This window comes from Thermobia domestica, chromosome 13 (assembly GCF_964235325.1).
Source record: "Thermobia domestica chromosome 13, izTheDome1.hap1.1, whole genome shotgun sequence".
NCBI classification, from domain to species: domain Eukaryota; kingdom Metazoa; phylum Arthropoda; class Insecta; order Zygentoma; family Lepismatidae; genus Thermobia; species Thermobia domestica.
Window position 1 is genome coordinate 74450733 of NC_137466.1, and position 27698 is coordinate 74478430.

General features: G+C 35.7%; 1 protein-coding gene across 1 annotated transcript; it reads left to right on the forward strand.

Moving 5' to 3' along the window:
• Nucleotides 1-27698, forward strand: Ude (Uracil-DNA degrading factor). Its single transcript, XM_081735927.1, has 2 exons — nt 1-272; nt 23116-27698. Exon 2 carries the CDS (start codon nt 23140-23142, stop codon nt 23881-23883), a length of 744 nt encoding a protein of 247 aa, XP_081592053.1. The 5' UTR covers nt 1-272; nt 23116-23139; the 3' UTR covers nt 23884-27698.

The following is a 27698-nucleotide window of genomic DNA, read 5'->3' on the forward strand; positions in this document are numbered from 1 at the left end:
ACTGCAGTTATTTTATCCCTTTCGGGGAAAAACGATCTTCAAGAAGCAAGCGGTGAGAGGGAATTATCTTCACTCGGCACAGCGGTAGAACAAAACCAAACCTCCTCACTTCCCCACTTGCTTTGGCTGTGCTGTGACTTGATAAACGGTCGAGTATCACGTCATTGGGGAGTTGTTTCTACGTCCTGTTGTGCGAAGAGCGGGTCGTTGTTGAACGTTTGCCGGCAGTTGTGAATAGAGCAACAAAACTCGTGATTTTTGGTTTCCAAGAGGTAAGTAATTTATTATTTTGTTCTGTTCAATTTTAAAACTATAGCAAGAAATGGAGTAAATTCGTAAATATTTCTGTTTTTTTTTTTTTAAACTATTATTAACTATTGCATTTCAACTTGTTAATGTTATTGTTTTTTGTAATGCTTCGCGATGCACAAGTAAGTAGGCCTATAATTATTATTATGCGGGAATGTCATAATTAATCAAACAATTGTTTAAAACATCGAGGCTGTATAAGATATGAGCCCTGGCAGCTTGTGGATTCGAACAGCATACAGTGCCACTCAGGCGCTCACCATTATTATTATTATTATTATTATTATTATTATTATTATTATTATTATTATTATTATTATTATTATTATTATTATTATTTTGGAAAGGGGGATCCAACCTTTGGGGGAAGTCGAATACTACAAGCCATTACGTCTATATAGTAATGAACGGATAGTATTCCATACCCAATAAGTAAGTGTAGAATACCTCTACGTATTTTTTTTTTCAGAAAAACAGAATGTTTTTATAAGAGAAAGAGTATATACATATGAACTTGATTTGTTGTTTAGCATCCCTTTCAGCAGCGAGCCTATATTGGGCGTGGATCTACAGTTTAACGTGGAATCCGAACCACATGAATGCCCGCCAAGAAATCGAACCCGGGTGTCCCATGTAAAAGTCGCGTGCACTAACCGCTCTTAACCATTAGGATGATCAGATGAAGTGAAAAATCAAATTCATGCTACGTCAATCTTTTGCGTGCTAAACAGGTATAATTGTATTAAGAAAGTGTACAATGTAGAGTTGAAATGAAATGAAATGAAATCTTTGAGTTTTACGTCCCACGTTTATGCCGGTTAGGCTAAAGGAGACTGTGATGATGATTAATGAATGAAATGGTGGAATGAAGAAAGTGGGAGGGAACGGGAGAACCCCGAGAAAACCCACGCACACGGTGTTTTTCCATCACAAAGTTCACTTGGCGGGGGCTGGGATCGAACCCGGGACCCCAAGCACCAGAGGTTACAATGTAGAGTTATAAAGTTTTGGTCATGTCCAGTCTCCGTGGACCCCCGTGGGTGCGATCCTGTTGCCACTGGAGATTGAACTGAATACCCTACTTAAAGAAAATTGATAATTTAGACACAAGTGGAATTCAGATTTTATGTTGATACGAATGCGGTACATTGGAAGAGAGATAAGTTAACTTTTTAATTGCATTAGATTACTTTTTTTTATTTTTTATTTTTGGCGCTGAGAGTGGGATCTCAAACATGCAATCGAAAGCCGAACGGTACTTTGAATTGATTAGGATTTTTAGGATTTGGATTTCTGGGCTTTCGGCATCTAAGGCCATGTAGCCCTTCACGATTTGAGGGATGACGTCCCTCGGCGAGCACACAATCCGGGGAAAGGGAAGGAAGAAAGGATTGGGAAAGGAAGAAAGCGGCCTGGGACCTATAAGTTAGGTACCACCCCGGCATTTGCCTGGTGTGAATGAGGAAAACCCAGGAAAACCTCATTCAGGGTGGCTGGCCTGAAAAAGCTGTTACACTTTTTCGACCGAGTGACCCCACCGTACTTTGAATTGAGGTGAGAGTTTCTCTGAGCTATACGAAATCAACCCAAACTTTTGTTTATTTATTTATTTATTATAGGGCTACTAAGATTCATCCGAATCGTTGTTAGGGTTCCCAACAGTCCCGATTTGGGCGGGATTAATCAAGTGTTAGCCAGGACGATTAAAATAATGAAGTACCGAAGTTGGTTACAAAAATAAATAAGATGTAAATGTGCAGCTATAATAATCTTAATGTTTATTAAGAAAAATACACATGTAAAACTTGAACTGAGCTGAATACGACTGATTTTGTCAGCAGAAGTGGCTGTAAATAAGGAAAACATTTGGTATTCCCGTCTTTTCCATGTATGTTCTTGCAATAGCAATAAAGCTAATTGTGTAATGTTTAGGAATCTAACTTTAGAATTTAAGTTGTAATACGGTTCTTAATTTAGTCCCAGATAATTGAATAATATGCAAGCCTATCTTCGAACATTTGTCCCGGAATGGCTCTACCTATAGTTGAGAACTCGAATCGTCCAGGTTTGGAACTTCCAACTTGACGCACAGAAAGCGAACATTTGCATGCATGAGGCTACTGATCTCCAAATAAATACAGGGTGTTTCAAAACAACACTGACAACGTTTGGAAGATTGTTCCTGACACCAAGCTAACACAGGAAGTATGGACCAACTTGGATGCAGAAATGCTTCCTTTCGAAGTTATAGGCTGCCGAAAACATGAAAAATTGAAATTTAAAGGTCCATAACTCCAAAACTATGGGACCTACCGCAGTCGGTTCATAAATCCATGTTTCAGAATCCTAACGTACTCAGGCAACAACTTTTATAGAGGGAGTTTGGCTGCGGGCATATAATTTGAAGTAGGCCTACTCACCAACTACCTCTATAAAAAACGTTCCGGAAGTACGCAGGATTCTGAGAGATAGATTTTTGAATAGGGCACTTATTAGTTCCTAAGTAAGTCTTGACCTGACTACGGTAGGTCCCATAGTTTTGGAGTTATGAACTTTTAAAGTTCATTTTTTCATGTTTACTGCAGCCTATAACTCTGAAAGGAAGCATTTGTGCGCCCAGGTTGGTCTATATTTTTGTCTTATCTTGGTGTCAGAAATCACCTCCCAAATGTTGGTGTTGTTTTGAAACACCCTGTATGTGTTGATAGAAAAGAGTTCGAACATTTACGCAGAAATGTAATGTATGGAAGTATACCGCATGTACCTCCCTAATCTTATAGACTAGCTACCTACAATTTACGAAAAAAGCGAGCGCATACGGGGCTGGTTACACGCTATATTTTTGAAAACGGTCGAAAGTAGATTTACCAAAAATTCTAGTATTAGAGCCGGTTCACACAAGCTGAGAAATCTGCAGCAAAGCCGCGAGAGATTCGTGCGGACATCAATCATGTGTGCTTGGATAAACCAATTTACAGGAGCTGTAAAGTCTGCAATAAAGTAGCATTTTCTTCCATGTTTACTGATTTACGCAGTAACGAAAAATAGTTCTTTCATTATTTTTGCATAATCAGCGCTTCATTTGATGAACTCTTAACGAAAATAAGTATTAAAATTAAAGCTCAAGGTGTCATGAGACTTGCAATGTAAATATTTATGCTGTGGGTCTACGTCGTACGTATCAGCTGACTGAATACATGGGAATCAACAAATGTATTCTTTCACTGCAAGAATGAACGTTTTGAAACTAAAGCAGTGCTTATACATTACTCCAAGTTAGTTTCATGGTAGACGAACTCTGTGAAGTTTTCTAGAGGTTCTCCCCTTTCTTCCTCCAATTCTTTCGTAATCATTCATTTCTTTCATTTATCATCGTCTCCTTTAACCTTGTTGCAAAACTATGGGACGTTAAGCTCATATTTCATTTGCATATTAGTAAGTTTCATATCTGTAGGTATTTTGTTTATTGTAGATACTAAATGACTGCGATTATTTTTTAAAAAAAATATTAAAATGTATCAATAATAATACATACTGATGCTGTTAGTTTTGGAAATGAAATGAAATATTTAAGTTTTACGTCCCACGGTTATGCCGGTTAGGCTAAAGGAGACTGTGATGATGAAAGATGAGTGAAATGGTGGAATGAAGAAAGTGGGAGGAAACGGGAGAACCCCGAGAAAACCCACGAGCACGGTGTTTGTCCACCACAAAGTTCACACGGCGAGAGCTAGGATCGAACCAGGAACCCCAAGCACCGGAGGTGAACACACTACCACTGAGCCACCGCGCCCCCTGTTAGTTTTGGAGTCTACTCCGGTTTTACATTGTGAAACTAAATTCTATTATTATTATTATTATTATTATTATTATTATTCACAGTTACTAAATGGGATACAGTATCTATCTAATGATTATTGTCACTATCTTATTATTTTATTTACTTATTTATTTATTTATTTTTCACTCGGACGCTTAGTACTTCATTAACGTTTACGCCGCGCATTTTCTTTTGTGGTGGAAGTCTAGGTGCTGAACATAGATGCTCAACTCCAACTGACAAAGGAAATTATGTTATCGTGAAATTTGCATACGAGTGAATGGTGAGTTCCCACGTGGTCAGGGTCATCAACTTTTCAAAGGAAAGAAAAGAAAGGGGAAGAAAAGCGGGTCACACTTTGTATATATGTGGATCAAATTGTAAGAATATCTGACATTTCCTTTGCGCATGCGTACGGTAGAAAAAATGCATCTTTGTATCTATTCGTACCAAAATGTGCGTAATTCCGGGTTCGATTCTACGTTGGGAATACTTCCTTCAAATACAAACCGGAGTGGTGTGGTTCGGATCTCATTTTAAAACAGCATGTCTTGTCGCACCGGTCTTTGGTGTTCCAAAGGGATGTTAAATTGAACTATTCAAGAAATGTTATCTAGTGTTTATTCTTTGTATCCAATTTTACTGTTTCTAAGAGCTCCTGTTGGTTTCACACAAATGAAACAATTTTTACATAACGTTAAATCTGTTGACGACATTAGTCCTTACATGTTTCATCTAAAAATTCGTTCAAATTACACCGTTGTTCGGGGCGGCGGTGCTCAGTGATTGAGCGATCACCTCTGGTGCGTGTGGTCCCTGGTTTGATTCCAGCTCGCGCCAAGTGGACTTTGTGGTGGATAAATCCCGTGTGCATGTGTTTTCTCGGGGTTCTTCCGTTTTCTCCCACTTTCTTCATTCCATCATTTCATTCACTTCTCATCATCACCGTCTTTAGCCCTCACGGTATAACCATTGGACTTAAAACTCAAAAGATTTTAACACAATTGTGTATTTAACAAGTTTAACATGACTTCGTGCTTCATAAGGCTTTGAAAAGTTTTTATTTGGGTATGTTTGTATGTGCTGAATTTTCACTTTCATGCATGGGCGTCCGCGGAATATTTCACAGGAGATGGCAAACTTGTGTTTTTATTTGTTTTTTAAAATGATTTATGTTCTTGAGAGAGATTAGACTCAGCTCGGGATAGGAGGAGGGAAAGAATCCGGAAAGGGCTGATTTTATGGTATCATTCCATATTCACAGCCTGGCCCGTATCTTGTGGGGGCCAGGGGAGAAAATTCCCCTCCCCCAGGGAAGCTCCAGACGTTCTAAGGGGGCCCATTTTAAGACAAAAATTTCTTACTCCATATACGATACGAACATGAAATCATAAATGAAGTATCAACAGGTTCACTACATTACATAAACAAAACAGCACACAAAAGGTAAATAAAACAAAAAAATTAGTTGTGGCCCATTTCACTAAAACTGTCTACTATTAGAGTCCCTAGAAATAATATTATTGGTATGTTTTTTTTAGATTTTTCAATGTTCCCTTAATTAATTTGTCATGTATGGATCGGGCCGAGGGGCGTAAGTAACGGCCCCGCAGATCTTGCCGTGTGGGAGGGCCTACAGGCTCAGGGGAGCAAATAAAGAGTAAGAGTAAGATGGAAAGAGAGGGCTCAAGAATTAGGTAAACAACTTTTCCAGGGGGCCTAAATGCGCGTAGTAACACTCCCCCCAGAAAAAGATCTAAGTTACACTGTTCACAGCATGGTTTCAGAAACACACAAATGCTTTGTATTTTGCTTATTACCTAGTATCATGAAACAAATAATTTTACAATAGTCGTAAACTTAGAGATAAGGAAACTATTGCGGATTTAGTTTTAGAAAATATTGTTTGTGCCCAGAAACTTAATACAAATTATTATATAATTTGAATCCCAAGGAGGGACAACGACCTTCTCTTCCGCTGCTCCCTTACTAGCGTCCATGCTTTCAATATATACTTGGGGTTAATGTCAACAAATCCATTATAACGTTAGATCATTTTCATTTGATGATCTCTTTCTTTGGCTATATGGATCGACGCAAGAGAGATGGGTTAAGTTGACAGCGGTAGTTTGTGTAACTATGATCCTCTGCTAGATTGTATGTTCACACACACATGTATGTTCTACCACATCCTCGGTGCTGGAAAGGGACTTTGCACTCCAAATCAACCAGCGAAACAACAGTTTTCTTTTATTTATTTGTTACAATTGTGTGTTTCATCTCAATATCTCGTGAGAATTATATTGAATGAGAAAATTCAGACAAAAATAGGCCAAGGCGGGATAGAGGGATATTCTAGGGCAACGTCAGGATGATTGGAACCCTACTTGTGGCTAATAATCAGCGTTCGCAAGAAGTCCTCATTTCATCCCCGGTGGGAGAACGTCTGGTTCGTATCCCATGTGTAATCCACGTCTTTATAGCTGTATCGAAATGCGATGCTAAATAATAATAATAAAAAAAAGATAATGTTTAAAAAAGAGGGAGAAAGACAGGGACGGAAATACGAGGGTAGTTCCAAAAGTATACGATCTAACAAACAAAGCAAAAAGAAATTGGGAAAAATATATTTATTTCTGAACATAGTCTCCTTTTAGCTCGATATACTTTTCCCAGCGATGTTAAATAGCTTGCATACCCTGTTCACAGTGAAAACTGACCAATGGTCAAAATAGCCACTAACTGCCAACATCAGCTCTTCGTTGTTCGCGAATCATTCACCACCGAACCATTTTTTTCTAGTTTGGAAACAGAAAATAATCCAAGGGGGTAAATCAGGCGAATAGAGTGCACGAGGATTCAATTCAAACTTAAACTCATTGATGTTGGGCATTGCGATAATAGATGTGTGAACTGCTGCATTGTCTTCATAACAAAAACACTTCTTCTCGCCAAATGCGGCCATTCTTTCCTGATTTCATCACTCAAACGCTGCACTGTTTCATAATACTCACCTTTTATTGCTTTTTCCTTTTTGATGATGTCCAGTCCAACGAAAAATATCCCAGAGAACAGACGCCATGACTTTGCCAGCAGATGGAAATGTCGTCGCCTTCTTTAGGGTTGATTCTCCCCTTTTAGTCCATTGTTTTGATGTTCCTTAGCCTCAGGTATGAAGTGATAGACCCATGTTTCACCTATGGTTAGGAATCGATGCAAAAACTAGGCGTTATTGCTGTGAAACGTCGCCAAACACTCGATTGAAATATCCTCACATCGCTGTTTTCGTTCCATTGTCAGCAAACACGGCATTCATCTCGCGCACAGCTTTCTCATATTCAGATTTGCAGTCAATATGTGATGTGCAACGCTTTTTGAAATGCCATCCATGTCTGCTAGCTCACGTACTTTCAGTTGACGCTAATCTAATATCAGTTTGTGGAATTTCTTCACTATATTTGGCGTCGTCATCTCATTTGGTTGACCAAGACGATGTTCGTCTTTACAGATCGTACAGGCTCGTTTAAACTCTGCCACCTTGTATTTTACTTTTATAAACAAAGGAACGGACATTTCAATAGTAGAATCTAGCTCAGCTTTGCGATTGGTTGGACTCAAATCTTTCAAATAAATACAGGGTGGTCCAAAATTTAGGTATACAGACCAATATCGAGCAAGTATGACATCTTAATTTATTAATATAATGAATTTATTTACTTTGGTTTGTTCCGAGCTTAAGGTACAAGTGAAAATAAGTTAAGAATAGATAAGGAAGAAACTAAATCAATGCCTCTATGGATAACAATAAGTAAATGATATAAAATATCGTGATCGATCAATACGGGACTATATACCTACTTTTGGGCCACTCTATATATTGTATCACATAATAATGACCTGTTTTAACCATGTTTAAAAATTCACTGGGAACGTTCACTATTGATGTCTGCCAAGCAAATACTGAACAACGTAGCACCTTCAAACTTAAGCTTTATAAAGTTCGTTCTTTCGACTATCGTATTGTTTTCCAAATAACCACCGCTAGCTATACATCGGGTCGGGTATTTCTGGGACTATCCTCATATGTTTGCATATTTGTACGATCAATTGAAATGTCAATGCGTACAGAACTGAATGACATACGGGTTTTGTATGCCAATATGCGCCATATGACAAGATTTGACTTTTTCTTGTAGAAATATTTTTACATGTTAACGTGTTACTTGGATCAAATGTCCGTTCTTCGATTCTGGTTGCTCAATTTAAAATAGTTTTGTGTGTGTGTGAAGTTTTTGCGTAATGAATTAATGAAATTCCTCAATTAAAGGCAAATGTTGAAAAGATAGTGGAGGCATAGAAAGAGAGAGAGAAAATAGTGATATTAACAATAGTAGTGCAGGATTACAGAACCACAGTGATAGAGCGTTCACTTCTCGTACGTTGGGTACCTTATTTGATCCCAGCTCGCGCTAAGTGAGTATTGTGAGAGACAAATACCGCGTACGTGGGTTTTCTCGAGGTTCTCACGTTTCTTCTCACTTTTCTCATGGCCGGTGAATTTATGACTAATCAAACACTGCCAACCTTGTTTATTCTATTCCATCTACTTCATTCTCTTCCCTTTTCTGCTCAATCTGTTCTTTCTCCTGCGTCTGATCAGAAAAGCCATCTCCTATGTCATACTTACGGAGTTGAAAATGAAATGAAATATTTTAAGTTTTACGTCCCACGGTTATGCCGGTTAGGCTAAAGGAGACGGTGATAATGAGAAATGAGTGAAATGGTGGAATGAAGCAAGTGGGAGGAAACGGGAGAACTCCGAGAAAAACCACGAGCACGGCGTTTGTCCACCACAAAGTCCACACGGCGCGAGCTGGGATCGAACCACTGACCCCAAGCACCGGAGGTGAACACTTTACCACTGAGCCACCGCGCCCCCGGAGTTGAAAATGAGTGGATGAAGATTTGATGCAATTTAAAATTCTAACGTAGAACTTCATCAGCCACTTTTGTTTATATCTCACATTAAAAGACACTGCAAGTATAATTTCTCACGTGACATTTTCTTCGGTTATAGATGGTTCGGAATTGGAGTTCTGCTCCCGTAATTCGTAAGGTTACAATTTTGATCCCAGGAGTGGGTGTCTATTCAGAGACGTAGAGGCATTGCTTCTTCTAGCTTCGCGAAATAATTCTTGTATGGATACAGTACACTAATAATAATCCAGGAGGTTCGGAATTTGGGCAATGGCGGATTATCGGGCAGTGCCTCCCGCGATCGCTAAATACCAAATTGTAGACTGAATAAAGTTGTAACATTATGTTTAGCAGCAAGTGTTTTTACCAGGAACTTTAAGATGATCATTTAAACTCAAATACAGCCAAAGCTTAATTATAATTCTACATTTTAAAGAATAAAGACTGATACAGAACTAGCGTACTCTTTTAGGTCTACAATAACCTTGGTTAAAGAAACGAAAGAAGAAAGAAAAACCATACCAATACCAAACCATCGGTCATTCAGGACTTTCGGATACCGGACTAACGGAAGTATACTGTTTAAACGTACTGAAAAAATTACAGGACTTTGAGTTGACTTCAGAGATATCTCAAATGAAACTAAAACATTCCTTAATTTATTACTATATATACTCTTTTAAAAAAGGAATGTCTCTTTGAACATTGCCCACTGAAACATAGCTATCATTTTATATTTAAATAATTGTTTTGAGCAAATACAGTTTCACTTTTTTTTTTTTTTTTTAATTTTCAAACGCTGTGTCAATGTCCTATAGTATTTTGTTTTCTATATTGTTGCCAAACAAATATAGCCCAACTTGTCTCTTAGGTTCATTTTGAAGCAACCATGGGCATGCGTGTTCGGAGCCAGTATAAAACGAAAAAGTAATTTGTGTTTAGTTTTGGCTTCCGTTTTCCTTCTTATCACACTTTCTTTATCCCGACTGAATAGATAGAGGAGGACAGTGCCATAGTCCGTTGCTTTAGCTGTCACACCCATTCAGTTTCTAGGACAAGAAACAAATTGAAACATTTATATTATCGTTATTATTTCCCTCAATTTTTTCCATTAAATTAAATGATAATTGTTTCATGATTAGTGCTCACGGATATCGGTAAAATGGTTAACAATCAAGCGATGTAAGTGAACAGTTGAGTTATCTTGAAAACTGGGGGTTCCGAGCTAGAATCCCGAAATCCGGCTACTCAATAAAAGAGTTGCATACGAGGCGAGACGAGATGATTTTTTCGTAGCGATATAAGAGCTTTTCGAGACAAGACACTACACATATTCGAAGCGAGGCTGACTAATCCAGGGCGGACTTCTGGGGGGGAGGGAGCGGTGGATGGGTTTTATTTATATAGCCTATAAAATAAGAAAGTTTCCTCTTGGGGGGACGATCGCCTCCGTCTGGATCTGCCCCTGGACTAATCTTTAAATATGTGTAGAATGATTTCTTTATAATATAAACTCAGGTCTACTTTCTTTCAAAAATCGCGTGGCTTCTCGTAGTAATTCCTAACGCTTTCACCTTTGGTGCGAGCGGGGCTGGAGTCGATTCCCAGTGGGGAGACTGGTTGAAAAAGTATAAGTATTATCAAGTTAGCCGTCCTGAGTGAGGGTTTTCTGGGTTTCCTTATTCACACCAAACAGATGTCAGCATGGTCCCCACATAATGGCCACTAAAAGTAGATAGCTTATTTGATTATTTTTAAAAAGTCATAATCTCCGACCCCCACCCCAAGGAGTGAGGATAAACTTGAACATCGTGAAAACCGATACCGTTAAACTCAGAGACCTCGAAAACTATGAATTCAACACTAATATTTGTCGCTTTCGATTACTTTTAAAGCCTCGCCCTCCCCCTCCCTAAGTGGAGTATGACCTTGAAGTTGAATTGGATTTAAAATGTCACTAATCTCAGCGTCCCAAAAAGTTGTGAATTCAGCTCTAATATTCATCGTTTTCGGAGGGTTAGCAAATTTTGTGCGAGGGGCGGCAAATTATTTAGAGCACAGGGGCGCACAATACATAAATATAAATCTCAGGGGCCCGCCCTCCAGTGATCTATTGTTTATTGTTTATATCTTCCGTCTGTTTTTATTTAATTTTTATTTTAGTTTTTGATGTGTTTTTATATTCGTTTTCTTTCATCAGTGACCTGTTTTTTAAATTTATTTTTCGTATTTCTTCCTTATAAAATTACATTGTTATATTGTAAAATACATAATTAAAGTTTTGTCTAGTTCATTGTTCAACGCTAATATATTACAGTTAACAATTTTGTCCTGAATTTTGTAGTTAACTTACATTGAAATATGGTTCATGTCACCAGGTGCCTCATCACGCCAACAAGAATAATCTTTTGAGAACTTTGTAACAGTGATGTGCCGTAAACTATAATTTTACGTCTACGCGATTTTCTACTGTAATCTATACGTAATCTACATTACACCTTTTCTCGTGTAGACTATGTAGACAACCACGATCAAATATAAGGAAGAATTTCGTTGCTCGTTTGTTCATATTTCCGCATTCAGTTGTTTTGCTTCGGTGCAGCGAAAGATTAGGGAAACGACTAACATATAAAAAGTAGAGGGAATTATCTAATCTGAAAGTGATACGGATGACAACGCTGAAGTTGCGCTGTCGATGCTGCTGTAGTGTTTAAGAAAGTTAGAAGAATGAATCCTATATCCTTTGTCTGTACATACCACTTCCTTAGATTTTCCACTTCCAGAATTGCTTTCATAATGAAACGTACAAAACTAATTCTCACCTGTGGGCTTTCAGTCTTGAAGCTGCTGTATTTGCCAATTTTTTCTTGCATATTTTACAAAATGCATAATATTTTTCATTTTCCTTCATCAAGACGAAAATAAGTTTCGAAATTTACTATTCGCTGGTCTAGATATTTTATTTTGTACGCAATTTCGCAAGGTAACGACAAAAGAAAGCTCCTTTATTGTCCACGACGCCATATTAAATTACGTGTTGTTGACATATTCTACATAGTCTACGTTGTTTACATTGTCTACGCATTGTTGACACGTAAACGTAAACTATCGTATTTTACGCGTAGACGCACATCTCTGCTTTGTAAAGCGTCGCTGGAAACGGTTCAGAGAGTTTCAATCTTAGGAGCTCTATAATGTGGTTTCTTTACCATTCTTTAATTTTATCGATGGCTTAGAACCTGCAATGCCAGAAATGCCTCAGTAAAATTTTCTTGCACCCGATCTAATTTGATTTTTCCTCTGTAGGTGCAGATTTTCTATTATGTTGTGTATTTTGGGGTAAAAGTTCTTTCATAACTTTAAATGAGGTTTATGTATCTTCAGGTGCATACCTAGATTCTAGTCACCCGTATAACTGATTCTTGGTATAAATAATTGTTCTCTAATATAATAATTTTAATATGAAAATGAATTATGTTGAAAGATGGCAGAACTTCAGTTCATAGAATTTAAACAAGCAATAAATTATTTATTCCTTATCTTTTTAAAACATGTTGTAGTTAGTATAGTACCTTTCGCCGCGTAATTATTATTCTAATTCCCTACACATTAGACACACTGGTGCAACTTATTCAGATGTATTTTTTTCCTCTAAAATATAAGCAGATATACATATGACTAGTTATGGAATTATAAATTATTCATGTGAACAAGTGCAAGATAAAATAGCAGGTCTACTCAAAGCTGATCATTGTTTTCTAATCTTTATTGTCGATTCGTCTTCAGGACTTGGTTTAAATATTGAGGCTAAGGACGAGCGTTTGAAAGGCAGCAATCAATCACACAATTTACTCTCCCTTTACTCCTCTCACGCTGTAAGTTTCCTGTCTAAACACTGCACTTGAGCTATTTTTAAAGCGGTTCTGGGAACAACTGCAAGTGCTAATGTTTATGAGATTGCGCAGCTCGTTCAATCAAACTCTCTGCGTTATTATTATTATTATTATTATTATTATTATTGATGATGGGCCATAGCACTGGAATACCGCTTCTCTGAGATCAGCGAAGTCATGCTAGACGTGGTTAGAGGAGATATGGGTGCTTCTCTTGATCATCTGATGATTTTTGGTATTTCGGCGTTCACACAGCGTCGTGAGAACAATAGGGAGCTATTTAAAAGAAATAAGTTTAGCGAACTCTGGTCTAGAAAGCCAATATTAACGGCGATGGGAGCTGATGCATGATTGCCACAAGCCGGCTGGTAGATCTTAGACCCCACAGGTTGTTGCGCCAGGAATTACTACTACTACTACTACTGCTACTACTACTATGCAAAAGTATGTCACGCAAATGCTGTTTCTTTTATGATCTCTGTTTTTATGTGGGATGAAAATAAATTGTAAAATCATAACTTTTATTGATACGAAAGGTAAAGATGAATCAACTATAGAAATTGGGTAGGTGGAAAGTAGAGATACTAGGTAATAATATTAATGAATATCAGAAATGTAAATGGGAAGTAAAAACTTAAATAGGAATATTGGAAGATAAGGGGAAGAAAAGTGGTATATTTTTTAAATAGTTAAATATAGAATTATGTATTACTCATCACATACTTTGTATGGCTCAGACAGAAATACTGTATGTAGACATCAAAGAGTGTGTGAAATTACTAGATGGATGAATTTAGAGTTTAGTGCCCTTTCCAGCAACGAGGCTGTGAGAGATGTGAACCACAGCTGTGGGATCAAAACCACATAAGCTTCCTCCGGGGATCAATCCGGATCTCCTGAGCCGAAAACGTACGCTAATTATATAGCCAAGACTGTGTTCTGAAATGACTAAAAGTATTCGCTATATACGAGCATGAACAAGAATGGAGAACATTAACTAATTGGAACGAAAAGTTTTTTTTTTTTTTTTTAAAGTACCATCAAAAGTTGACAGCATCACTCAAAAAAAAAAAAAAAAAAAAAAAAACTATAGAATTTCCTATTAGGGTGTGATGGAAGATAAAGACGAGAAAAACATTGTAATTAATATAGGATCATAAATAAGATAATTTTTAAATCTAAATGACATTTTAAGTAATACGAAAGGGTTTTAGTTGCAGTATGAAAACGTTCAAAACTAGTCAGTCTACACTGAAACAATATTTCTTTCAATTTAAATAATCTATACTGTGAAAAACAAAAACTCCAAAGTTTCACGTCAGTTTAAAAGTTTGAGGTACAAAGATGAAAAATTAAAAGTAAATATAATGAAATAAACTTTTCTACAGTCTAATTAATTGTGTAAGTAAAAGATTTTTGTCTTTAAAATTCGGAAGTTCGCACACGAAACTTCAAATATAAAACTATCGAGTTCGTCTATACGAAAGGAAAGTGTAGCCGCATACAAAGTCTAGCTTAGAATTAAGAAATTGCGTTAGTAAAAAGGCGTCATTTAGAGGGGACAAGAGAGCATTCGCTCACCCCTGAGTTAAATGTATGCCATGTAACGCAATTCGTGGCTGAAAACACCAATTTATAATGAGCTTACTTATTTTTGTATATTTTTAGCGTTACATTATAGCCCACAGTTCGAATATGTCTAAAATCTAGTCTACTATTTTATCAAGATCCACATAAACATTCCATCTTGATATTACCTTTTATTATAATACGTAATGAAGGAAACATTTACACCCTTTAAATAACATGCATGTAGATCTTTTGTTATATCTCTCGTTGCTATGACGACCAATAACACACATCGTCAGATTGCTATGTCAACATAACTTCAATAATAATGTCAGAATGAAAATTAATTTTAGTTCTTTTTATATTTTCTTCTTCTTTTAGCTAACTTGTGCATATTTTAAAACACATATTGCCCGGAAATGCAAGTAAAGATGTTAAAAATATACAATATCGTTATAGCCATATATTGGTGTATCATCAATAACGAATGAAAAACGTAAAACTCTTCTCACTTGCGGGGGCACGGTGGCTCAGTGGTAGATCGTTCACCTCTGGTGCGCGGGGTCCCTGGTTGGATCCCAACTCGCGGCAAGTTGCTTTGTGGTGGACAAAACACCGTGTTCGTGTGTTTTCTCGGGGTTCTCCCGTTTGTTCCCACTTTCTTCATTCCACCATTGCATTCATTTCTCATCATCAACGTCTCCTTTACTCTAGTCGGCATAAACGTGGGACGTAAAACTCAGTTTTTTTATCTTCTTACATCGCAGTATTGCCTACTCCCTTCACCTCCCCCAAGCAAAACCTGAAATGACACTATTATTATAATAGTATCGCATGCTTTCATAATAAACGAACTTTCTATCTTTAAGTATGCGTAAGCATACATCGAAAATAGTTGTAAGCAATATTGTCAGTTTGGTATAGAACTAAGCTTCATGCTTACGACATATCCCTGTTACAGCCAAACATTTCTGAAAGTAAATTTCCAATAAGTAAATTGTTCGAGTGCCTCAACTGCATTCAGTGTGCAAGGTGTAATTGGTGAAGATTGATTAGCGTCTAAGAATAAAACATATGTGGCTATGAACATTCATAATACAGAAGCTGAGTTGCTTTTAATTGTAAATAACATTCTAAAACTGTTTCTATAACTGGATAAATATGCATGTGCATTATTGTACAAATAATGTTTTGTATGAACATAACTAGTTTTTTCTCCTGTTCTTCTCGGAACTGAAGTAGTCTATGTTACTAATGATCATAATAGGCTAGAAATTTTTCTGTTTTTTGAAATCCAACAAGGCGGACCAATTTTCTCCGCGGGGAAACGGGAGACTGAGATAACTGGTGAACACGGATGTTATTCACCACAAACTTATATGATGTGGCATCTTTCGCGTACCCGAGAAAGTGAAATATAATATGTGGTTAATGTCCCACTCAGCGGCGCAAATCTGTCTTCGACATTGGGGGGACTCGTAAGACCATTCCAATATATATATATATTTAAGCGATGTTCAAAATATTTATAAAGTTTAAAGACAATGCTGTGGAGGATTAGGAGAGCAGAATTGTCTTCAACATTGAGAGGCGGGCAGATTTGAGGCTTATTCTGGAAAGACATAAGTTTCATCTCACTTTTCTTTGTGGCAATCGGACATAAATCATCACATTTTTACCCAAAAAACACATTTCAAATCGAATTATTGGGGGGGACAGTCCCCCCAGCTCCAAGATTGGAAGAGACGTCCTCCTCATCCACCCGGGGATTTGCGCCAGTGGTTCCACTTATACCCTTTAGGCGAAAGGAAACGGAAAGTGAATATGGAATGAGAATGTAGAAGGAAACTGAGAATGCCGAGAAAGCCTATAGATACGATGTTGCCCTCTACAAACCCTCATCACTTGAGATTAAACCAGGGAACCCTCGCACCTGAGTGAACCACTATGCCTAGTTTTTGTTTTATCTCATATTCATTAATTTATTATAATAACGACAAAACATTGTTATACTTAAGAGAGACAGACAAGTATTCCTACCATTTTCGCTTTGTCAATATAATAAAAATTTCAATTCAAAAAGTTCTAGATAAATCTTTTGTGATTTCATCCATAGAATCAGTAAACAGTGGACTTAATGATTTAACGTGGAATCCGTGACTTATGAGTTCCCACCGTATAATCGAACCCAAATTATCCACACGTGAAACGACAGCACTAAAATTACTGAAAACGTGAGTGCAAGGAAGCTCTCACAGTCATTAACTTATGCATGTATTTAATTTAGTTTGTGCTCATGCATATGATTAATAGAGGTTTAAAAATACAATATATCTTTCTATACAATGAAATACGGTTATGCAAAGGTGAGTAGAGTCAGTGACGACGCTGGAGCAGGGGCGGATCCAGGGGGCGATCGCCCCCCAGAAGAGGAAACTTTATTTTATATATATAAATAAAACCCATCCCAGAGTTTGAAGCTCTAAGTAACATATGACAACCCACCGCCCCCCCCCCCAGAAGTCGGTCCTAGATCCGCCCCTGCGCTAGAGGAGCAAAAATGTGGGCGCTCCCAGAAATGTAAAATAAAACTTATTTTTGATATACAAAGAACTCCCCAAAAATGTCTCTACCCCTCGTCTTGCCCTCCCGGGAAATTAAAGTTGATATAGATACTGAGTATTGCAAGTCTGTGTTTCCAATTGTGGACATAAATGCAATAGTGGTCTACCTAACAATAGTTTAAAAATTGAAAACAAAACAGGCCTAAAGTTGCCCATTGTGTTCTGAAAATGGTTTTACAGAGGTTAGAGCCTATATGCAACGAAACTCCGAACTTGTATGTTGCACTGTAGATTTGTACTAGAAATTGAGATTTATTGTACAATTTGTTTAATCATGTTGTGGACCTAGAGATGTGGATGATGGTTGACCATTATTGCACCCAGGATCAAAATTGTTTTATTCTTTCTCAGTGACACTTATATAGGGCCTACCTATTCATGGATCTCCTTTAACGAAATCAATATTTTGTCTTATGAAGCTGAAGCGCCAGCAGCAAAAACTTGTTTGAACGGAAGAAAAGAGGGGGAAAAAGAATAGAGAGAAAAAACGAGAAAGGAAGGAATAAAAAATAGAGATGACGTAACATCTCTGGCTGGTGTGTAGTCTGTGGGATATCGGCTACGCAAGATCAGCTAACCACGGCGGCAGCGCGTACACACAACAAGCACGATTTCCACACAGGCGGAGAAATGCAAGTGATTTTGAAGAGTTAACAATGAAATCATCGCAGGAAATGGTCACAACTAATGTATTTATTCAGTAATCAGTTTAATTAAGGTAACATGTTAACAAAAATATGTCCATAAGTTAGGAGAAAATGAATTACTTCCTATGGAAGCTCACGTGCAGCTGCCGAGAATACGTTATCGTAGATTTTTTTTCTGGTGGGCTGCGATCACATCTGCTGATGACATCATGTCTTTACGTTAGTTATCCTTGAACCAGGAGAATGTAGGTCAACACACTAGTTTAGATCATCTACCATTTGGTACCTGTGACGTTATCTTTAGAACTTCATTTAGCCTATACAATTTTAGTATGATGGAAGTACTGCACCGTGAAATACTTCCATGTGCGCCATATTCAGTAAATTTTAATGTTTGTGATTTGCTTCCTTATGCAACATAGAGCAGGACAGAATCTGCTATTAATCGTGAGCTCCGCATCATAATCGGCTCTTGAATCCGATACAGTTAGTACGTGCAGACTAGGGATAGCCAATTCCGGAATTTTTACTTTCTAAAATCTGGAAAGTAAAATCAGAAAAATTTCGGAATTCCGAAAATTCCCAATTTCGTACAAATTTCGGAATTCGTTAAAAATCAGGAATTAAAAATTCCGATTTCAGAAAAAATCAAATTCCGGATTGTTTCGAAATCCGGAATATTTCCGAATTCCGGAAAGTGAAATTTCCGATTCCGGAAAATTTTGGCAATTCCTAGTGCAGACTGTCATACATCAAACCTTACATTGTAGGTATAGGCTAGTCCCCCCACACTGCCTCACCACTAAGAGCTGGATTACAGAACCATGCCTCTGATTCTGTACACAAAATACTATAGAATCAACGTATTTTTTGATACCATGTTTTAATCTACGAGATACACTTTTAATATAATACAATCACTGTTTTGTTTCAACTACTATCCTTGCTTTTATATTTAAGTAAGGGTTTTACAGATTTATAACAGATTTTATTTTGAGTAGATGTTGCAGACATATTTGCATGGTAGGCTTAAAAGAAGAACGAGAACTATTTTCAAGAAATTAATGGCCTCTTCAATACTGTTCAAATAACCGGAATAAATTTTTATAATTTAATAATGAAAAATTATCATCGTTAATACGTGTATGTATTTTCTTTTGAGTTGAGCTTCTTTCATTAGAATTTATTCTATGGGTTAAACATCATCAATAGTTGAATTTTAAGTTTTGTTTGTTTAGAGTGCTGTCTGTTCTCTTGTTCATTTTAGATTGGGATTTGTTTTTTGATTGTCATATTTTCAGATGTTTTGTAAAAATAAATACTCACCTATAGAAATCGTAAATAACGAGGTAATGAAATGACTCTAACGTCTTTTTTTCTTTCTTGTAAGTGTATCACATTTTGTAAAATAATAATTATATTTAGAACTCGTTCAGATATGTCAATCCTAACTTAACTGTCCTAAAGGGTTATCTTACGACAGACATTTTTAGATTTCACAATAGTATTTATATTACTTGACATATCACTTAATCACATCTAGAAGATATGCAGGCTTACAATAGTTCGTCAAAATTAATAATAATTTTTAAAACAAATTTTCTTGCTTCAAATTATTCTCTAAAACAATGGTTTCCAATCTTTTTTGATTGGTGATACACTTTACTGTACGTTTACGACATCGCTATCTTTTATTAAAATAATACAAATAGTCAGTGATATATAACAGTCTTAATGTAATAAATGCTTATTATTATTATTATTATTATTATTATTATTATTATTATTATTATTATTATTATTATTATTATTATTATGAAGCTTTTAACTTAGAAGTAGGTCAAGAGGTATTGCCTGAGAATATCGTTAGTAATAGTGCTCTAATCGGAATTTCTACCGTTACTGATTTAGATGTAATGGAAGCAATTAAACTAATTAAACCGAACACTACTCCAGGTCCAGATAATATTCCTTATTATGTAATAAAAGCTTGTGCAACTGAACTTTCAACTAGTTTGGCAAATATATTTAACGTTTCATTACGTACAGGTGTATATCCTTCAATGTGGAAGCAAGTATATGTTGTTCCGGTGTATAAATCAGGTGATAGACAGATTGCAAGCAACTACAGGCCAATAACTCTTGTCAATGCATTCTCGAAGATATTTGAACTAATTGTCCATAAACACATATATTTTAATGTAAGAAATATCTTAAATGAGTCTCAACATGGTTTTTATAAGGGCAAGTCAATTGTAGCAAATCTAATTCATTTTACAGACTTTGCCTATAACGCACTGAAAAATAAATTGCAAGTCGATGTAATATACATAGATATATCAAAAGCTTTTGACTCTGTCAGTCATAAGTATCTCATTAGCAAGTTATCAAATATTGGTTTGTCGCCTTTGTACATTCGCTGGTTTGAAAGCTATCTGTCAAACAGAACTTACGAAGTTAAAATCGAACCTGTACATTCTAGTGTAGGCTATGTAAAAAACGGAATACCACAAGGGTCACCCTTGGGCCCTCTCTTATTTCCTTTATTTTTAAATGACCTGACAGAAAAAATAAAATACTCTAAAATTCTCCTATATGCTGACGATATGAAGTTGTTCAGATTAGTCAACAATGAGTTCGATAATTATTTACTGCAACAAGACTTAAATGCAGTAAACACGTGGTGTAGAAATAATTTTCTAAAAATTAATGATAAGAAAACAAAATTATTCTACAGGGTGCCAGAAGGATAATAGGTTTTACTTTTAAACAGTGGCCTGTATTTCAAAGAGATAAAACGTATGTATTTCTATATAAATTACTTGTAAGACCAAAATTAGAATTTGGTTCGGTAATTTGGAACAGCATTTCTAAAACTTTGACAAACAAGATTGAATCTGTGCAAAAATGTTTTATTCGACTTCTATGTTTTAAAATGAAAATGAGCTATTACTCACATAGTTATGAATATTGGACTGATTATTGGGGTTTAGAAAGCTTATGAATAGACGAAAAAATTTCGACAGAGTATGCATGCAAAAAATACTAGATAACATTTATATCAGTGAATATTGTTTTCAAAACATAGGTTTTAAAGTGCCAAATCATAGCATAAGAAATACCATGATTTTAGTTCCTCTGAATTGGAAATGTGAAATTTTAAAAAGATTGACATATTCTTTAAGCTCATTTTAGACTTATTGTATCAAACAATGTGAAAGTTTTATGTGATCTGACTGATAGTTTTTAATCAATGACTTTTAGAAACATTAAGCCAAATGTAATTTTATGACTGCTGTTCTTAGCTTCTTGTTGTTTTAGATGGATGGAAAACTTGATAAGTTTTACTGCGTTGACAAGGAATTATTTCTGCTTAGCTGACTTTTAGCTACATTGTGTTTTATATTAGTACCCTTCTTTTTATTGTTTTCTTTCTTTTTTATTTTTAGTAGTATTATTATGCCATCGCATACTCTGATACCAAGTGCTGTATTTTTGCCAAAAGCTGTTCGCGGCACTAAAATAAAGATTATTATTATTATTATTTAATAATATCTTGCTCAAGGAGGTTAAAACCCCGAAACTCCCTTTCGTGCGGCAATATAATAGTCTAAGACGGTACGTTTCTATAAAACTATGACTCTACCTAGGTATAATACTGGGCATTGTTCCCGCAGTTGGAGACGTTGAGAAGTAAGCCTACTCCAAAATTGATTCTAACTAATTGGTTCATTAAATTCTATAAATTCTAATAATAATAATAATAATAATAATAATAATAATAATAATAATAATAATAATAATAATACGCGTCTTTGGCGTGGGAGACCCGGGTTCGATTCCCGGCGGGAGCTCATGTGGTTCGGATTCCACGTTAATCAGTAGGTCCACGTCTCATATAGCCTCGCTGCTGAAAGGGACGCTAAACTAAAATCAACAACAACAACAATAATAATAATCCGGACCATTTTTAGGGCTCGAAGAAAGATGACGTGTTCGTATAAACGAGGAAGTATCAAAAAGTTCGTGCAATCACCTTAAAGAAAACCATACATACCTTTGAGGACATGGCATTATCATGGTGTGAAAATCTTTAGTTTTACGTCCCACGGTATGCCGTATGGAATCTCAGATTCGATGCCAGCTCGTGCTAAATGCGGTTTGTTCTGTACAACCAACGCGTCTGTAAGTTTTCTCGGGGTTCTCCTGTTTCCTTCCATGTTCATCATTCCATCATTATTACCCATCTCATCATCGTTTCTCTTGCGTATGTCTTCTTCACCTTGTTTAAGCCATTTTTGTAGAGGTCTGATTTTGGGCATGGCATTCCTGCTTCCGATATGATGTCATCCCTCCTGTCAAAATGGCGTCATTTTAGTGGATGTTTCATTTCTTAAAAAAAAAAAAACGCGCTTGTTCAGGTGAATATGGAGGATGGAGACAAGATTTCATATCCTAACTGCATTGCCTGAATGAGCTGGTGCATTGTTTTCCAACAACAGTCTTCAGTTCTTGTAACCAAGCTAGGAGATTAGAATAATATTGACTAGTGATAATTTGATTCTCGGGCAGATAGCTCGTCATAATGATTGGCTCACAATCTCAACACGAATAGGATCACTTTTACAGAAGGCGTTTATACCTTTACCTTTTTAGAGGTTAGGACAAAGGGATGTTTCTACTGGTTGCTCATTTCTCTTGTTTCTGGGTCATAAAGATATATGCAAACTTCCATCCATTGTGACTAATACACCGAAATAGTTTTCTTGATTACGCTTTTAGCGACCCAACATTTCTCTCGACGTCTCTTCTCGAATTTTCTTCTGGACAAAGGCGTAAGCTACAGTGCAGCTGATGATGATACTGAAGATTTTTTTTTTTTTTTTGTCGAGTATGGCGTCATATTGTCTGAAGATTTCCAATCGTCTTAGCTGCTTAAAAGTCTATAATGAGTAGTAAAAATGTCCCCGATTTTCTATCAATATTTTCAGTGATTAAAAAAAAAATATAGAACATAGTGTGTTTCATTGGAATTGTTGGAAATTAGAGACTTACTCGTATGGTTCGGGTTGAAATTACTGAGATTAGAGGAAGAAACTGTCACATTACAGTATACACGTAAAATACCCGATACTATCTTCTATTCTATTTGAAGTACTTTGGATTATATATTTGTAGTAATTCTATTTACTATTCTAATTGTACTTTAAATTATATATTTATAGAAGTATTATTTTAACTCACCATTTAATAAAAATATCTTGTTATGTTTTCAGGCGAAGAGAACAAGCAAGTAAACAATGCCGAAAGTAAAATCTGAAAAGAAAAGCCTTGAGAAGGCCGAAGCAGAGGAAAAGAAGGAACAGGAGAAGAACTCCAGTGGATGGGGAAAAGGGAAACTGTTTGATGCATCTGAGAATCCCGAGACTGCAGTCCAAGGAGCTGGCTTTAAGGACAAAGAAAAGGCCAAGGAAACACTGAAGATACTCGATGGCCGTGACATGGCTTATCAATATCAAGTCATAAGCACCATGAATAGGAGGGCCAAGGTCATAATCCAAAGGACCAAAGATCCAGAAAAAGTTAAAAATATGGAGGAAGCCGTAGCAGTATTTGAAGAGTGGCTAAAGGATTACAAAGATAACAATAGGTCGAAAGAAAATTATAGTTACCTTGGTCTAGAAATCCTAGAAGCTTACAATGAACTAGCAGAGCACTATGGAGTTTCTCAGAAGACAGACGACAGCGACCAAACCTTTTTGGAGGCATATCAGGATGTTGAGGGTGACCACAAGAGACTTCGGGTTAAACCAATCAAACCAGATGGTATCACATGGGACATTCATAGGAATAGATTCGTGAAGAAGAGAGCAGAAGAAATGAAGAATACTTTTACACCCGTTTTTGTCACTTCGGGGCCTCTTAAGGATCTACCAACTAAGGAACATGTGGAATTGATTATGTGGGGATATAGCCCTGAAACTGCTAAACTTAAAAAGGTTATGCCGCTCATAAAAGATAAATTGAAAGAAGCTAATGCGTAAATTTGTTTTGTGTGTACTTAATGTTCGCCTAAACATTGTGTATTAACTTACATTGGGCAATTATTTGTACATTTTTTTTATTATTATTTTCCCAGTGAATATATATATTGGTAAAAGTAAACCATAATGGATCAAGAATGTTACATCAGTAATTCGAATGTTTTCTGAACAATTTGTATGTGTTAATTTAATATGTAAATAATGAGCATTGTATTTCATTATTAGGTTTAAACGATTCAGAGAATTGTTATTGTTAAGTGTGTGTCAACACTTACCTAAAATAATCAATATAGTTTCGGAAAATATCCTTTTTATTTAATTTGCGTTTGTTTTCAAAGTATTACGTTAACTAAACTTGAGAATATGTATTACATTCGAGTGGATAAGGCAAGAGTTAAATTTGACTTACGTCTATTGTTTATTCGTGTATGACGAAACGTCAAATATTGAAGCGATACACACTTCATTTCTTAATGTCAGGGTAATGCGACGAAGGCTTGCTTGTTTGTTGTATGCATGAACCAAGGTTATGTTGGTCTTAGAAAGAGAAAGTGTACTTGATATTTTATGTTAAATGGTGTTTCAGTGTGTGAAACGTAGGACTTTTGTAGTCAAGGTTTCTCTTACACATTTACCTTGTGTATGTTTCATAAATTCTTATCTTTGTTTCCTTAAGGATATCTGTATACGATGGTATTTTGTTCAACTATTAATAATAGTTCTTTAGTATTTTCTACGTTCTTCGTAAATAAATTTTATTTCTATTTTTTCCATGACTTCTTACTTGCTTTGATATTGATGTATTTGTGAAATAATCTCATATAGGGTATACTGCTCTCGGTTTAAACATTTCAAATTGAAATTTATAATTTTATATACGAACACAATACAAATACTGAACTGCATAAACTATTTTGCAACTGCATAGAAGGTGTTCTTAAAATAGATATTACTGTCCTTTTTTGAAAGTTGAATAGTGTAGCTACTCGAGTATAATGTAAGCATCTAAAGGGAAATGTTGAAGGTTATAGTAACTTGTTAAAAGACATAGAATTATTTCTGCATGAATTCTTTTTTAACATGTAAGGCGGAATTGAGAATGCCATTAAATTTTTCTCGTCGCTGCATGGTTATAAAAACAAATAGTTATTTAATGTATTATAAATACATTGCACAGTACAAATCTCCCTCGAAGCTAGTGGAGGTGCGGGGGAGCGGGTTCGACTCTGGTGGGTGGGTTCTCTTATGTTTTAGAACTTACTTTAAAGTGGAGGCCAACTGTCTTCTATTAATTTAGTATTAAAAAGTAACGTAAAAATTCTAAGATACGTAAGACCTAAACGTGAATTGTAATTAATACAGGGATGGACAAGTGGAAATACTGTAGAGTTAATCTTTGTTTGTTACTCCGTCCACGGATCTTACATTCTGTAGGGATGCTATCGGTTTGGTTTATAGCTCACCATCTAAGTTTTTCAACTAATTTTCTCAATTTTTCCTGTAGTATTTCAACTTGTGCCATGATCATCTCTTTGTGCACCTCCTCCTCCTCTGTGCAGTAATCATTAGATTTGTATCACAATCGGAATTGAAGCCTTTGATTTAAGATATAACATACTTTCAAAGTATACAATTTTCGATGAATATACTACACAGTTTAGACACACATTTTTAATAATCTATTTTGGACAGTTTAATGTTATGTAAAATGTCTTACATCAGGAGTGTCCATCCTCCAAGGTCGATTGACTCAGCCGCGTAAATCATCCAGACTTTTGATCTCAAAAAAGCAATATCTATTTCTAAACTTAATGGTTCTGATCTTTAATACCCTCCCCACTTCACGATACAAACAGGGACGATGCAGCTTTAATTTCTTAGGCGGGGGAGCTAATTTTTTGTATACCGAAAACGATAATTTTATATTACCTTATCTTCATTACAATACATGTCTGGGATTCTTGGGGACAGTCAGGGACAGCTGTAGCCACCAAGAGACCCCGCCCTTTGGCTCCATGTGTTGAATTTTGAGTCGGAAGAAATATAATAAACATAGAAGGTGTCATTAGTGGATGCAACGCTATATACACTTTTGTATTTCAGTTGTAAACTGGCTTAAATGTCTCGTTTTCACTTCTCTATCAATTCCCTATAATCTAAGATTAGCCGTTAATGTGAAGATGTGTAATACCAAAAATAATATTTAGAATACTGTAATGTGGATAGGGCATATGAAGAAGGGGTGCAAAAATTGACACGACTGAAAATCGGAAGGAAATGTAAATCAGTAGGACAAGAGCCTTCAAACCGAGATATTTCTGGTCAGAACGGGATCTATTGTAGCCCCAATTATGGATAATAATGTAATTCTTTCTTACAAAATATTTTATATCTGATGTTATAAGAAACGATTGGTAGTGTATTACAATTGGAGGATATACTACAAGAAACTATCAGTGATGATAGATAGGGTAAGGTTTCAAGCTTAATCATCCTGTATTTAAACAGCTATTTTCAGATAACGTTAGGTGGTCGTAATAGTGGCACAGGTGTTATGAAAATCCCACATTATAACATGGTTCTTCAGTAGTTAACCACTTGTTGTCTTTAATACTTTTCTCTCATCTAAACCTAGAGTCGTAACTTGAATTGTATCACAAATGCTATTTTTGAATTATAACATTTAATTGTACGTAGCCTTACTTGTATGGTTATAACGATATACAATATAACTATTACAATATACAGAAAATGTATTGGTCATATGTTCACAATGTGGGATGATTGCTACAATGGTCAAAATAGATACAGATTAAAAAAAAACAATGACTTTAAAAAAAATTACAAAGACCGTAACATTGAGTGAAAAAAGTTTTATATACAGTGACAGTATAGCTATATTTTTTCTAGTGAATGTTTTATGTATTGAAAATTTGTACAATTTAATTTGAAAACTAAATTAATATAAGTGAAAATGTTTCATTTGATCTATAAAACACACTAAAACTGAGTTACAAGTCAAATTTAAAAACATTTTCTCCTTGAGGGTTTTCCCTCGCCAGTACTAATGTTCTAATAGTGCGCCAGTAGGAAAGGGTAATTAAAAACTATGATTTTTCTTCTGTATTTTTACACTGCCATTAATGTAAATTAATTTGACTGCAAATCTACCTCATAAATACTATAGAAATATCTAAACATTGGTTTCAGTTATAGTTCATTATTGAAGTACTGTGCGACAAAGAGGAGAAAATTTTCGCTGAAATACAGTAAAACACCTCTATCTTAATGCAATGAAGGCGAGAAGGTAATTGACAAATATTTTAATGTTGTTCTTGCAATGTTGGATTGTTGTGATATTGTAGCATAATTTCGCAATTGCAATTGCAAGAGTCAAAATGAGTGGCATAGACTTGACTGAATATTGGTTTATACATAAAGACTGATATGAAAAGGTGTAAAACATAAGTTAGATATACCGTAAATAGATACTAATAGAAAAACTCTTGTAACTCATCTCACAGCCTTAAATAGTGTTATAATATTCATATATAATTTATGATAGAAACAACAACAGTCTAAAGTTTAGTAAGTGTTAATTACAGTAATGTAGACACAAGAAAGCCTGGCTTCTATTTATTAGAGATTTAAGCGATTGTAGATAGAAGCATAAGTCTGAAATGTTATTTTTGAGTAACTTACATGAAAAGTCTGATAGACATTGTAATTTACCGTATAGGCTTTAAATATATTTTACATTTTCTTTCATTTTATGTGTGTGAAGAAATAATGAATAAATGCTCTTTCAAAAATGA